The sequence below is a fragment of the Amphibalanus amphitrite genome, unplaced genomic scaffold, assembly GCF_019059575.1.
Source record: "Amphibalanus amphitrite isolate SeventyFive unplaced genomic scaffold, NRLGWU_Aamphi_draft 001773F_arrow, whole genome shotgun sequence".
Taxonomy (NCBI): Eukaryota; Metazoa; Arthropoda; class Thecostraca; order Balanomorpha; family Balanidae; genus Amphibalanus; species Amphibalanus amphitrite.
The window spans coordinates 58,082-74,089 of NW_024883266.1; the positions used below are offsets into that span (position 1 = coordinate 58,082).

The 16,008-nt window shown below is 45.5% G+C and overlaps 1 protein-coding gene across 1 annotated transcript in view; it reads right to left on the reverse strand.

Annotated features, from left to right (window-relative positions):
- Window positions 1–596: 596 nt before the first annotated feature.
- LOC122375094 (galactoside alpha-(1,2)-fucosyltransferase 2-like) overlaps window positions 597–16,008 on the reverse strand; it is a 29,302-nt gene continuing 13,890 nt past the window's right edge. The window contains exons 3-10 of the mRNA XM_043354277.1: window positions 10,076–10,268; window positions 9,585–9,719; window positions 7,549–7,643; window positions 7,124–7,219; window positions 5,447–5,606; window positions 5,195–5,308; window positions 1,626–2,430; window positions 597–1,127 (exon numbers count right to left, since the gene is read on the reverse strand). Of these exons, the coding sequence (XP_043210212.1) occupies window positions 2,324–2,430; window positions 5,195–5,308; window positions 5,447–5,606; window positions 7,124–7,219; window positions 7,549–7,643; window positions 9,585–9,719; window positions 10,076–10,268 (900 nt within the window). The 3' untranslated portion in view covers window positions 597–1,127; window positions 1,626–2,323. The remainder of the gene's footprint in view (window positions 1,128–1,625; window positions 2,431–5,194; window positions 5,309–5,446; window positions 5,607–7,123; window positions 7,220–7,548; window positions 7,644–9,584; window positions 9,720–10,075; window positions 10,269–16,008) is intronic.

Here is a 16,008-nt window from a genome sequence, read left to right on the forward strand (position 1 = left end):
TTAAAAGTTTATGTTTGAAATTTACGTCTATAACATCGAAATTTGTCGTGGAAGGAACCAGCAAAATTTGCCCTATTACGTCACCAAAGGGGACTAGGTCCAAATATTTTACTCCAGGAGGTGTCAAATTGGTAGGAAAAAAGGTACTGAAAGTTGTGTGCTGCTATCTCCAAGCGTTTGGAAGCTATCGCAAATACTCGTCAGAAGGGGCGAAAAACACCCTTCCCCGCCGGACCCACGAATTTAATTACCAATGGAAGTGGTATCAATAATGATTAAAAATGATTCAATAAACATGGTTTAATAGATTCGAAAGTCAAAACCATCTTTTCACCATGATATAAAAAAAAACTTTCGAAGGACATTAAAGAGACTTTCTGAAGCACACCCGGCCGTTCGAAGAAACGGGCCATGCTGTTTGTTTTACTTGTGACTAGCAAAAGGAACAGACTCTCGCAGCGCACTCCTCTCGCCTCTCATCGAGAGGCTGGCATGACAAATATATGTAATACAATAGTTGTGCCTTCAGATAAAGGAAAATCGATTCAAGAGCCATTTTTTAATAAACTGAGCGTAACAAAGCAAATAGACGAACCTCGATTCTCGTGGTATATGTATTTGTCTTCATATAAGTGGCTCTTCACCACGTCAGCGGTTCAAACAGAATCCGCTGCAAAGCATGCATTCACAGACGGCTGCGAGCGGGCGCCGGTTCAGACACAGGAGAGCAGCACGGGTCGGCCCTCACCCACCAGACGACCGGGTGTGGGTCAGTTGAGTACTTATAGAGCTGCCGATCGGCGATAAGACGCGACTGAGCGTGTGGCGCCCGCGGGCGACCTATCACAGCGCGAGCCAACGCACGGCCTAGCGTCAGACCCGCGGATTCACGCTCCACCCGCGGGCCGAACGGCGGATAGTTAGACACCTGATCCTGTCTAACGGGCGCCTGTGATTAACATGAGTATTTGGTAAAAATACATCAATCATGCATCAGGATTTATAACAGTACATAATTTCCCTCGTGTTTTCAGACAACGCCACATGGTGTAACATACGATGCTGATTGCACGCCTATGAAAACATACTTGTAGCCATGACGATACGAAACTCTCGAACGAATGCCTGTGTTGTTAGAGCACTTCACGGATAGGCTTTTTAGGATCCGGCCCGGCCCATATCCGGCAAGTCATATCCAGATCCGCCCATTATCCGCCTTTCTTTGAATATCAGAATCCGGCCCACCCATGGCCCGTATTGCAGCCAAACTTCCAAAAAATATCCGTAATAATCCGTTTCACCAATAACTGGTTTCACCCAAAACTGGACTAACAAATTCAATCTAAGGGACCAGACAGCCATACAAGTCTTATGACAAGTGAGTGTCATAAAATGATGCCTATTACTTTAATCAAACCTCTGCTGCCGCTTAACACATTAGGTTAATTTTTAACTTCAATGTTGAATGTTAAAATTTTGATCCGTTTTGATCCGGGTTCAACCTTCAATTCCCAAATCCGGCCCGCCCATATCCGTTCTTTTTTAACAAATTTAGAATCCAATCCTATCCGGTCCGCGGATTTATCCGTGGATAACGGATTTATCCGGCCCATGAAGTGCTCTATGTGTTGTGTTGGATGTTGAACCCTGAGTTTAAAATGTCAATAGTTTCGACGTTACCCTATGTAGTTCAGCACAATACTTGCCGGCTGCTAAGTGCATCTTCGATACCCCTAGCGCAGCGAAATTAACCAACAATCGACTATCACCGCGGAGGAGCTCATCACAAACAACGCTACCCATGTGTGCACACACCACACATTGCGGCAGCCGCGCTGTCTCACAGACGATGGAACAGCATACAGTCCATGGTGCACGGTTTATGCTACAACAAGGAATATAGCATTTCATGTGAACATGTATCACTCAAAACAATGTACCTCAAACATCTTGCACTCCACCCAGCAGGCCGCTCTTAGCGTTCATGCTCGAGGTCACAAACGTCCACGATATTGGCAGTCACGAGAAAGCGCTCTCATATTGTGACGCATCAGGCACCCGAGCGTTCGTCCTTTTCCTCTTTCTATCAGTGGGCGCGCACGACCAGTCACAATCCGCAGGTCGCCGACCGGGTGTTCAGAGGTCTCCTCTGGCCTCTTTTCTCCTCTCCTACCCACTGTACTGCGCGCGGCGCGCAATGTCGCTCAGAGTCCGCCGCACGGCACCGTCACTGTCCCCCTGAGGGGTCCTGGCCAGCTCCAGGAGGAACACAGATCCCAGCACAGAGCACACCGGCTCTCCGAGCCGAGCCGCTCCTCGACCATCAGCTCCAGGAGAACCACTCCTGCTGGCGGTCCCAGTGCTTGATCTCGAGGTCGTACCTGCCCGGATCGTCTCCCTGGTAGCGGGACGGCGCCACCACCATTCCACCTGCCAACCAACCAGTTTCAGTCACCGGACAGCAGTCGCAGCTGACCAGGGATCATCAGCCTCGCAGCTGAGTCCGCTGCACACTCACAGCATAGGGTGCATTGGAGTGCACTGTGCACTGTGGTGCACTGTGATGTGTATATGTGAAGTGAAACTTGCGCAATATACCTAAAAGGGGTCCGTTAGTTTGCAGCCTCCCTCCTCGTTCTGCATGCAAAGTGACCGGTCTGCAGGTTACCTAGAAACCGCAGCCGCTGCCCGATCCCCCCACTATTTAATAGCACGTTTGTCTATTCATGAATAACGACTGGATAGCTATTATTTGATTTGCGACAATGCAACCACCACCATCAGCATTTGATAAGGATGTAGGTACTGAACAGTCAGTGGAACTAATACCAGTATAACGCCTTTTGGGGCGACTAACGGAGTGAGCGAGAGGGTGAGCCTTGCACGTGCGAAATTGCGAGGGGGTACCTCCAACTGAGTTGTGCACGGCACCCTACTAACCGGTCTCTAGCGATGTGCCAAATTTGAGCACAATCGGCCCAGCCGTTCTCGAGATCTGGAATCGACCCCTGCACGTGCGCACGTGCAGCAGCACCTCAACTCTGGCACATGGATATGCATTGCGTAGTCGGTGCCTACCTACACACACAGAAATATTGAGCGGAAAAACGGTGTAATTGAAAGTACCAAAAGGAACATTTTTTTGTGTAAAATTACTCTGTTTTCTTGGTAAAAGAACACTTATATGTGTGTTTTGCTAGCTTTGGAGTGTTTCACTATTGTGTAGGAGAACCGCTTTCGGTGTAACTTTACCGCGAATCTCGCGTTACATTTACGCACAAATATGTGTTTTTGGTAAAAAGTACCAAAAGGAACACTCGTGTGGTAATCGTACACAAATTCATGGCGGTAAATTTACAGAAATATAACGGTTATTGTAACGATTTTTTCTGGTAAAGCTAATGTTGGGCCCGCAAAATTTGTAACGGCGACACGCGGCGGACGTTGCCGCCAGCCGCAAGCCTAGCTAAATGGAACGAAACATTGTGATGCTCAATGCCTACCCCATTCTGCAAACACGTATATTTGTTTGTTTGTCGTTTATTTATAAGAATCGACATCACATCTGACGAAAATAAAAGTTAGATTAGCGCAAAAGCACAACCTTATCATATACATAAGCTGATATTTCACAATGCATGGGGCGTCGCTACAGGCCGCAGCCACCGCCCGTCTCCCGTCAACTGCCCGTAATTAATAAATAAAAATATGTCATCTGTACACACTATTTCACTGTGCCAAAATTATCGTTCATTTAAATAGCCATCGGCTCTCTATTGCCTATCTGGCAAAATATTAGTATAACTATACCTAATCAACCCTAGAAAAGCATGAAAGTGCATCCATTATTTTCATAACACGACAGCAGCTTAGTTGAAAAATTACAAGCCCACCTTAGCACTCCGACAAAGCTGGATAATTTCCAGCAGCTCCTCTAATGTCGCTCCGCTTCAGATTTCAGACTCGGTCTTGATTGCAGTTATCAGACGATGACCACAATGCAGTATTTCACTTATTATTTGCACTTATCCACTCATTACTCAGCATATTATCCAACTAGATAAGCACCACAGCACTGTTTTATCTCACTGATCGCACAAGAATGGGCAAACAACTCTGCGCACTGCAGCCACAACACTCCCCCGCCGGCCCCCGCGGTCCCCGGCGCACAACTGACAGATTGCGAAAATGGCGCCGCCGCCGTCAGCGTGAGCTCAAAATTTCGCTAAATTTACACGGATCGACGTAAACGCACGGTGCTCTAGATGTGTACCGCAATTACCAGTGCGACACAACACTCATTCGCGTATGGATGCACTTGCTTTGCATAGAAACATATCAGTTAGGTATTTGAACATCTGTTATGCTGTTACATTATCCTGTTTTGCGTAAAGATGCTTGTGTGGTGTAATAAAACTGCCGATGTTTGTAAGTTAACCAATAAACGTCGTATAAACACAAACTTATTCTTGATGCCTTTACTCATTATGGCGTTGTGCAACGGATACCTTGCTTATTTATCACGAAAATACTTAGACTAAAGATATTTTACTAAGTGAAGCAAAACTTTGAAGCTATCTGAACTATTTACGAGTATATTGAACTTGACATCGCTCAATATTTCTGTGTGTGTACATGCCAACTTTCAGCGCAATCGGCCAAGTAGTTACAAAGTGATACCTCTTCGTTTTGCACGTGGCACGTGCATAAGGGGTCACCCACATGCATCGGGAATAGTCCAATACTTGGTAGAAGGAATGAAGCTACCCTACAAAAATTACCGCATGTAAATCGGTCAAGTGGTTGCTGAGATATAAGCCTCGCAAAAGCGTGACCACGGCCGGCCGGCCGCTCATACTCAGAAATTTCCGTTAATCTAAGGAAAGACTACGCTCGCTTCGCTCGCTCCGTAATGAAGAAATTGGCACTTGGATTGACGATTAAAAGTTGCACCGAATGCAAATAACGAACAATTTTTAACGGCTGCGGTAATTGGTAGATCATCCAGCCCGCTAGAAAATAAACATCAGACTGAGCATGGAAAATAATCAAGACACTTCTCAAGCTGACCAATCTCCACGATTCGGCTCCGGAAAGTACATGTTCCTGGTAAGCAGATGGTAACGAACACCAGCCCTCGCTTCCCACACAGAGCGCCAGGAAAGCCACGCGGCCGCGCATGCTGAGTTCTTACCGCTGAGGTAGGAGCCCCAGAAGCTGAACGTGCCCACCGAGATGATGGTGTGGTTGCAGAGACTGATGGCGGCCATGTCGAATGCGATCGGATTCGACACATCCTGCTTGTGACCTGACGACGAGCAAATAAAACAACATGACCTCAGAGTGCAAACGTCCGCCACTCCACAACATAGTCCTCGTCACCCATGAGCGATCCAACCATTTGATTCCCATGTAGATTCCCTCTGTGACACCCCATGTCACTCACTTGTGTAGTAGACGTCTCCGAATTTGTTGGGGACGCTGCGCATGGCGAACTTGGGCTCATCGGTGGCCACGATGAAGACGACCTTCTTGTACATGGTTCGGTAGTAGGCCATCGCGGTGGCGAAGTACTGCAGCGACGGCAGGTCGCGGTGGTAGTTGTTCTGTGGAGGCGCGCCATCTCGCAGAGGTCAGACCAAGGTGGCACATAAACAGCACAGACACGGGTAATCTCCGAATAGACGTGAATAAAACACCGCGGCTGGTCGCGCTCTCCTACCCCAAGAGCCGCCTTGCCGCAGCTACTGTCGTATGAAGCCACAGCTGGATTACAGTGAGCGGCGAACGTCAGACCGAGGCGCGTCACGCCCCGTATGCAGAGTTTGGTCGCGCTGGAATTATCCCAGGCTGCGGGCAGACTGGCGGCCGCGCCGGCGGAGCCGTCTGCAGAGCGGTGCTTGCGGCGGGGTGTCTGTACTGCAGGGTGGTGGGGATGTTCCAGTCCAGCTCGTTTCACATGACATATAGCGCATATGATCCGCATAATGGCCCATGCAGCCTGTATGAAGCCGTGGTGCGATAATTATCTAGGCAGACTTCTCAGGTGAACCTCGCGCCTCAGGCCGATGGCCCGAATTCAGGCAACGAGCCAGATCGATTGGTATTTTCTTAAATAAGTTTTTCCTGAATTCAATTTTTTGCTACAACAGATAGTACCTACTACGTCGCCCACTTCTCTTAAAATAGCAGCGATGTGCGGCTTATTTCTAAGTAGGTATTGCTTGACATGTGCCGTAACTGACATAAAAGAGCTGCAAGTCTACAACACCTGAACTTAGCTTGAACTGCACATCAGCTAGATTAACCATCGCGGGACGTATCGCTTTTCTGCATATATACGCCCTGCAGTCAAGTGGGAAGTTTGACCACCATCTCCGTTTCGTCCCTAATTGAGCTAGAACGTATAGAAAAAAAGGAACATGTGCGCCGCTACGAGCCGAAGTGACTGGTATGCGATTTTATGGTACCATGTCAACTTGTAACCTGAGGTCACATCAAGTGCCCCAGCCCCCAGAACACGACTTTGATACCATTGTGCTAGTCACGCTCAGGCGCGTTGAATTGTCTTGATATACTTTTTGTTTGGGTGAGGTAAGATTTATGTGTTGACCTACGGTGAAGGTCAGGTCAACGGCACTCACGTCACGGAGGTGGTCGAAGGATGTTATATCCACGTTATATCATATATCATTCAGTTCGGCGGGTCTTTCTTAGTCCATTGGTGACTTACCCACTCGGTATCTCAGCTTGATCGGGATTTATTGATGAAAACCCCCAAAGAGTTTCATGACGTCATAGATAACGGCACGTAAGGTCAACAAAGCAGTTATGCATCGGACCTCGCAAAGAGTGTACATTAGAACTTACATCATTTCCACTTACCTCATAAACTTAAGGCTCGCTTGAGTCACGGGGTCACCAGTAATTTCACATAGTTTACCACCACATGGCATGCCATACAGCAACCGAAATAACTCCTGGTTTCACGCATGGAAAGATAACTACTAACAACCCAGCACGGTACAACAACGTTTAGGTTACCTAGGACAAGTGGCTGTGATTGTCGCGACAATTTCACGCGCTCTCGCCCCTGGGGTCGTCAGGGCAGGCACACACTCACCACAAAGTCGACGTTCTGGTCGGTGCCTCGGACATGTACGCCGATAAACACAGGGTCCTTGCGGCGGCCGGACGCCTTCCTCAGGTAATCCTGCACCTGTGGAGAGCACATGGAGCCCGGGTTAGTCGGATGCGACGATCGCACTCACCGTCACTTAAGCGCACATAGGTTGTTGAAGCCAGCGATTTTCATTTGGGGTCGTGGGTTGGGAAATACATGTCAACCTTGAATAGCAGCAATAACAAAATTTTGATATCTTAGAAGTAGGATTATAACTATAAAAAGAAAAAAACACACACACACAAACACATTTTCAAAAGGAAAAGTGCGGAGTAAATTTGATCAGTTATTACGAACATTGGGCACTTACTTACTCACGCATGCATCAGTCATTAGGATCGAGGTAAATAGTTGCTTTTACTTACTTCATTCTGCAGTGTTTGTGGAAAAATGAATTCCTCTCTTGCCAGACGAGGTAAATATGGCGAAAAGACAGGAAATCCATTCCCAGGTGGCCAATCTGTAATTACACATAAGGACGAAATAAAACATTTGTTACGAAATGTTTGGAAACCTCCCCGAATTTAATCAATGGCATGTTTCTTGCGTGATATCGTACGGCGTGTGTGGATGGTTTTAAATCTTCAGGACTAATAACGTGTTCAAACTCAAGCAGGATAAATATGAAACTTATCCATGAAAAGAGCCCTCAGCCTCAATGTTTCATGCTTTGCATTAACCCGATGATGGCTGGGATACGGGGCCATGCAAAGCTCCCTCCATTTTTTCTGCAATATCTTATAAAGCAATGGGCCCATCGCTCCAAACTTTCACCCCTCCTGCTGAATTACTTTCGAATTCTTACAAAATTTAGAATTAAAGCACGAAGGTAATTCAGGTAAGTAGAAAAAATCGTACCAATCACGAGTTAACCGAAAATGGCGTAAGAGTTACATCATATTCGGTCGATTTTTTATGTAAAATGTGGTTCTGAAGCAATCACTGCCAGCAGCTAGCAAGCATATTTAGTAGGTACTGATTGTCAATAAACTAAATACAATTTTCGGTGCGATCTATGTAGACGCATCACAAAACATTTGTGATTGGCACCATTCTATACAAACATCAAACTTCCCTGACCGGTCTGGCCTATAGTTTGACCTCAAACATATGACGTAAGTACCTACCTGTAGCCTCGGCTCAGAACTCACGGGCTATTTTCATCATACATTTATGAGCGGGTACGATGAATGCATCCCTTGTTAGGTTAATAATATTTGTTCATATTTATTTACCATATAAAACAGTGATGATATCTACACACAACAATGACCAATGATCTCAGCTCTTGTCTTCAGTGCTACGCTGCAGCATCGTTTGTGAAGAGAAGTAATAGTCGGAAAGAAAGACTAAGAAATCGGGATGGGAGAAATGAAAGATGAGAGGAAAGAGAAAACAGAAAGAGGGAGGGAGAGAAGGAAAGAGGAGAGCGTAAAGACAGACAGGGCAGGGTGGAGAAAGCCAGCAGAAGTAATACAGCATCGACATAATGGCCCATTCGTTGCATCAAAAAGCGCTAGTTGGCCGTCGACATTACGTCCATCCTGCTGCACCGCTGAGCGGTATTTACGATCCGGCTGGACTCGATGGCCGCTCGGTTTTCCCGGCGGCCGCTGCAGGCTAATTTATGACGCTCCCATGGCTGGCCAACTTACGCCAGTCATGTGCTAGCACCAATCGTAATGCTGCAGCCTATGCTGAGCCATATGCACTGTGAGCTGACGATGACGGCGCGCGCTGGCTGAATATATGGCTGTCTCAGCTCGGCGGCGGCCGGTCGGCAGCGCGGCGGTGATACGGCGGTCAACGGCCGGCACCGAGCCGCGGTGCAGCGTCGCCAGTGCACGTGTCCCCACGGCGCACGGTCGACGGCCGCTCTCGTGGCATGACCGGCGCTCTCGTGGCATGACGATGCACTCGTGACGGGAGCACGAAGAGATTGAGAGCGGGCCATGTGGGTCGCAGACCAACACTCACACCATGAGTGTGGCGGGGCAGAGTGGTGGGATGGCCGCCCGACAGGGTAGGAGCCGCGACAAAGTCCGGAATATAGGATATTTGAAGGTACTACAAATGGAACAGTATTCAAAAAATGTAGAGACAAGTAATAAGCGATAATTGATGATAGTCATGAAATGATAAGCCGTTACACAAAAGCTGCTTTTACGAAACATTTACGAAAAAATGCATAGGCCATGCAGTGAAGACTTCGTAAGTCATGACTAGTTCGCAAGAAGAAATTGTTTGGTCGATTAACATGAAACAGGCATCGTAGCACATTGCTAGTGTGTCCATCTCGGTCCCGTAATATCTTCATGTATTTAAATCGGGTCTTGATGTCTGCAATTTGTGCTTTCAATGGACAATGGAGGACATTTATGCGCGACGGTATGGTACTCACCGGCCACCACGATACAGTGCTCGTCAGGCCGATCCCGGAAGCACGGGAACCGTTTGCCTATGCTGGTTGGGCACGGCAGCAGCACCTCGAGGTTCCGGAACCAGGTGAAGTGCCACTTGGCCTTCTTGTACTCCTCTGCAGGCGGGAGGGGATGCCGGGAGTGCGTGTGAGTGGAAACTCGAGTATAGAAACAATACATTTAGGGACGTGTACACTCACAGTGGCCAAAAATATGGCAGAATTTACATGTATGTCTTTGAGTGGCAAACAAATACAACCAAAACGGCATGTGACCGCAAGTGAGACGATTAGCGAATGAATATTGTCATGAATATTTAGCATTTTTGTCTATTTGTTGTCTGTGAAGATTGCAAACTGGTACGTGTTTATTCAGCTGTTACAGTATACTGCACCAGCGTAACTATCGCAAACGAGTTTTATCGAGTAAAAAGCCATGAACGCCATGAACCAGAAGGAGAAATAATACTCACTTGGTGGTGGTCCGATGGTAAGATTGTGAAAGTATTTATTCAAACTACTTGCTTGTTCGCTTGTTGTAAATACATTGATATTGTATTTATCTCGTAGCGCGTACAAGACACTGTACTTAATCATTAAATTACCTAGTCTTGAACTACCAAATAACAAAAGATGAACCTTACACTTGGACTCTTCACTCAGCTTCTGTAAAAAAATAAAAATAAAGAGAAGGCGTCAGTGCCACATATCTCATAGCATTGCATCCAAGCTAGCGGTCTTGAGGCTATTTTTTACTTTGAGCACTCCGGCACATCTCAAGCAGAGGTACGAAATAAAACCAAGATGGTAGACAAAATAACCAACCAAAAAGGAGCGCTTTATTTTTTCACGTTTGAGATCAATCAGACCGACACTTACGTCGTAAAAAGTGAACGTTCTGGTGCCTGTCAGTTGGGCTGAAATGACCAATGAACTATAACGGTTGACCAGACTGCAGCTAAGCTCGCAAGTCATACCTACCCGCCTGTAACAATCAAATAAGGTTTCTACCCTGAAGCAAGAGATATAATCAGCTACCCTGTCACGACGGGAATACTGCCAAGGGATCCGCAAAGGATAGGTGGGGCATTCCACGATAGATCGTACCAGGCCCGTCACCCTCATCTCTCAGATTTTAATGAAAATCGGTCCTAGGGGTAATCATAGGCCCCAAAGACGCCTGGCAAAATATCAGACTTCTCAGATCAAAACTTTTTGAGTTATATTGCATTACATTTTCTTAACTTCGGTTTGTAACGGTGAGTTTGATGGCCTATAACTCAAGAACGGGTTAAGCAACCAAAAAACAGTAAACAACACTAAGCTTGCGATGAATCAAAAATTCCAAAGAAAAATTTTCATTGTTGAGCAAAACCATAATCTTTTTTCATTTGCCTCTAATGACTTTTGGGACCAGAATTTTTCACATTTTATTTTTTCAAAATAAACTTCATGTCATTGCAAATCGACATGCAAAAAATTAGAAAGGTGTTCTTTCTATAAGTTCCTCATTTTCCCGCAAACAAAATGGGTTTCGGAGGGGTTGATACGACCCCAGCACGCCATTTCGCTTCTAATAGAGCTAGAGCCTCGCGGAAAAAACGAGCGTGTGTGCCGTTACAAGTCGCAGCGATTGGTACCCGATTTTAAGGTCTCAGGTTAACCGGTAGCGTCTGAGGTCAGGTCAAGTGACTGAAATTACGTGTTCGGTTTTTAGTAAATAACTTCGCACAAAATGGCCGCAGAGCCGCGATTTTGGCATCATTGTGTTCGCCTAGCTCAGGTGCATCGAATGGTATACTTTTTGCTAGGGTGAAGTCAACTTAAGTAGCTGACCTCGGGTCAAGGTCAGGTCAGAGCCCCTCAGGTCATGAAGCTGGGCAAAGGGTATCATATGGCATATCATTCGATTCGGAAGGTCTTCCCGAGTTCATTGGTGGCTTTCCCGACTCTCTAGCTCCATTTGACGTCATAAACGACGTCACGCAAGGTTAACAATGCAAAAGTGAAGCATTGGACTTTGCAAGGAGTGCATGAAATCACGATACCATGTACATACGTGAGATAGTTTTAGATCATTCTCGGCGCCAAAATAACAGTTTTTATATTTCCCCATTGACTTATAACAGTGATGTCACGTGACCGACCTGACCTCATGTAACCTTAAAAAATTCCCAGATATACAAGTTGTGAGACCTCTGGAGGACACCATGTATGCATCCTGTAACTTTCATCTCGGACAGCTATGGTCATTGGCGTCCAAAACAATGTCAGAACCAAACAGCCTTTTTCACCCTCGCACTTATAGGAAAGAGGGTTGGATGAACCCTCTTTTCACTTTTTTTTTCAGATGACTCAGACTTCAATTGAAATTTTAGTAACCCGTGATGTCACAAGGCAGCTTTACCACGCCATTTGTAAGCTCCCCTCCCGAAATCACTATTCGAAACCGTTATCGTGACGTAAAATAAATACATTTTTATAGAAAGAACACCTTCCTAATTTTTTGCATACTTCTTTACAATGAGCCAAATATTTTTTTAAAGAAATAAAATTTCAAAAAAATTTGGTCCCAAAGTTCAAAAAATGCAAATGAAAGAAAACTCGATATGTCATATATCGAGTTTTCTTGTATATCGAGTTTTCATATATATGTCATATATCGAGTTTTCGATATGTCATATATCGAGTGCAAAAAAATACATATTAATCTCTGTTTCATTGCGAGTTCAGTGTTATACAACATTTGGCATTTGAATAATCCGTCTTAGAGTTACAGCCCGCCAAACTTAGCGCTGCAAAGCAAGATCCAAAAAATGTTATACACCATAACTCAAAAAATACTTATCTCATAAGCATGAAATTGTTACAGGTGGATTCAGAGCCCCTGATTACCCCTGAGACCACTTCTCGTCAAATTCCGAGAGATGAGGGTGTCAAATTGGAAAAAAGTGGTACGATCTATCGTGGAATGCCCCAGGTGGAAGGTGGCACGGTTCGTCGGAAGGTCATCTCAAGCTAAAAAGAAACGATATATACCATTCGAAAGCTGACGGTGAGCTGAATCCAAAAATGCAATTTTTATCCAAATCGATCGATGGCCTTTTTTGAAAATTGCGTTTTTGTAAAAACTTTATAATTCTCTATTCAACGGGCTGTCCCGGACATCCTTGAAAACATAAACATGTATTATTGAGTTCCAGTGAAAGCTGAACGCCAAAAGAACAATATTTAGCGATGCAATATTTCCAAACATTAATATGCGTCTCCCACAGCCGACAATAAGGCGCAATCACACAGCTCAGTGTCACGATGGACCAAAGTCAGCCACACAGAAGCGTGAAATGACCCTTATCGACTCGCAGACCCGGCGCTCTCGGCCCGCCTGACCGGCCACGGCAAGGAGGTTCGGCTGTCGTTCTACTAAACAGACGTCATATTTGTTAGTTTAACGATTCAAGTCGGTAGGGTAGTGTGGGGTAATTTGAACATATTTTTACGTCTTCTCCGTTGTACCAAATTCCGGTTCAACCCTGGATGAAGAAAAACTGCTTCAGTAGCGCAAGTGTCACTTGCTTTCACCATGCAAACCTCATTTTTGGACGAGCCGAGCATACCTTGAATAGCATAGCCTCACTTCTCCACCAAGTCACGGTGTGTTCAAATTGCCCAACCGTGGGGTAATTTGAACATACTGCCTTTACCTGTCATAAAAACGATAGTCTCGCCAGCACCGATGTTGTTTGACCCATAAACAAATAGGCAGAACAATTCTAAACATACCTTCACTTGAAAAATCAACACAACAGCAAAAATAACAGTTGCAGAGTATCAATATCTGCACGCTGCACACCGGTCAGTTGACAGAATTCGCCCCTCTTCAATTAACAGAACGTCTATCATTTTTGTTCGATAAAAACTCTCCCAACCGTACTACATCTGTTAAAGTGGTGCCAATCGAAACCTGGACATTTGGAGTTCTGATTTTGTCCAATGTCCAATTCGGAATTGTTTGGACAAAGGTAGCAGACTGGACAATATGGACGATGGCTTGCTACACTTCAGCGCTTTTTATAAAGTAATCGTATTCGTGCATAGCATTGATTGGCGAATGGAAAGCTTGTTAAGATCCCAATATAATGAACACTTTTCGGCTGGTAAAATTACATGATAAGCAATATAAATGACGGTTTTGAGTGTTGATAGCAGCAATAATTTTCGGACATATTTGAACAAATAGTTAACTTTAACATTTTTGGACGGAAAATCAACAAAAATGCCGGACATTAGACGGATATTAGACGTAAATGTTCTAAAACTGGCATCACTTATCTGCTACTGCCTTGGGTAGAAAATATTGGCAAAAAAAAACTGGGAGCGTTGTTTTTTTTTGAGCTATCCCTGTCTTCATTCAAATTCTCACACTATGTTCAAATTACCCCACGCTAAAAGTTATTTTGCCATTTTAAAAAACAGGGTTCAAAAGCAAATTTATTGGATTGACGGCGCTGATTAGGTCATTATACAACAAAAGCCGTTGCGTATTAGGCGCTAGCAATGCAAGATTTTGCGCTGCAATGAAGTTGCAATGACGTGTTGTTAGGCGTTTTCCTTGCGAAATTGATTTTTTACACTGTGCGTCAACATCTTCATTCCCTGAAACTCAAAACCCCGTTCATATGACAGCCCTTTTAGTTACGATAATTTCTCTCATTGGTCTTATTGTCATGCCACTTATGGATTTTCCGTAATTTTCTGTTATTCACACTATGTTCAAATTGCCCCACATGTTCAAATTACCCCACCCTACCCTACTTGAGTTATTCAGGATACATGAGCAGAAGATTCATTGCTTTGTCATCTTCACATCATGCATTAATTTGCATTTGTTCAAGTCTACTTTGCTCAATTGAGCTTGGTATCATGCCCACATAAGGAAAATTGGCCGCGCTGAAATGTCAGAGGTTGTACCGGCCTGAGGCCTCAGCTCGGGTGGAGTGGGGGTAGCGCCCGGTGGGGCAGGGTAACCTTTGACCGGTCGTACGGCCGAGCAGCTGTCACCAGTACAGCCTCTGACGGTGAAACCCCGCTCACTTCCCCTGCGCGGGCACTGAGCGCAGCTGGATGGAACAACATATGTATCAGAAAAATGTAAATTAAAGCATGTTGTAAATCAAGCAGAACAATGAATTTTCTTCACAGGTATCCTGAATAACTTTAATAGCGATATAGACAGATAAACTGACAAATATGACATTTGTTTAGTAGAACGAGAGCCGAACGTTCTTTCCGTGGCTGGTCAGGCGGGCCTAGAGCGCCGGGTCTGCGAGTCGATAAGGGTCATTTCACGCTTCTGTGTGGTTGACTTTGGTCCATCGTGATACTGAGCTGTGTGATTGCGCCTTATTGTCGGCTGTGGGAGACGCATATGTTAGGAAATATTGATTCGCTAAATATTGTTCTTTTGGCGTTCAGCTTTCACTGCAACTCGAAAAAACATGCTTATTTTTTCAAGAATGCCCGGGACAGCCCGTTGAAAACTATAAAGTTTTTACAGAAACGCAATTTTCAAAAAAAGGCCATCGATCGATTTTGATAAAAAATACATTTTTGGATTTAGCTCACCGTCAGCTTTCGAATGGTATATATCGTTTCTTTTGAGCCTGAGATGACCTTCCGACGAACCGTGGGACGAGGTCGAACAGATCCATCTGCGGTCAATTCTAGTCGCGCAGCGCAGCTCAGCTGTTGTATAAGCCGTGGCTCAGAGGGCACTGACACATCTCTCGCAGAGACACCGTCCCAACCATTGGTGTTTGGCACTTCGATTGTAAATACATCAGTAAGACGCCTTTTGGGACGACATACGAGCGAGAGAGAGGGTGAACCTTGCACGCGTGGAATTGCGAGGGAGTACTTCAGAATGAGTTAGATATGAACGGCACCCTTCTAACCGGTCTCTAGCGATGTGCCAAAATTTAGCGCAATCAGCCCAGCCATTATGGAGATCTGGAAGTGGCACCCAGCACGTGCGCACGTGCAAACTGGGTCCCAACTGACTTACGCATGGCACTCTTCCAACCGGTCTCTAACCGTGCATCAAATTTGAGCGCAATCGCTTTAGCCGTTCTTTAGATCTGGAAACGACCCCTGCACGTACAGGTCTCGCGGGTTTTAGCGGTAAGTTTTGCACCTAGACAAATTAGTGTACTTCAGGCTGTATCTTCGTCGTCCTAAGCTTTTAAGAGTTGAAGATGCGATCGACTTGTTGGGCAACAAGCCGGCTATGATCGTGTAAAATGGCTTCATCGTAGATCGGTTATTTTCTGAGATATAGCCGGAAATGTAAAAGTGCAAAACCTACCGCTTAATCTCGCGAGACCTGTACGCACGTGCAGCAGCACCC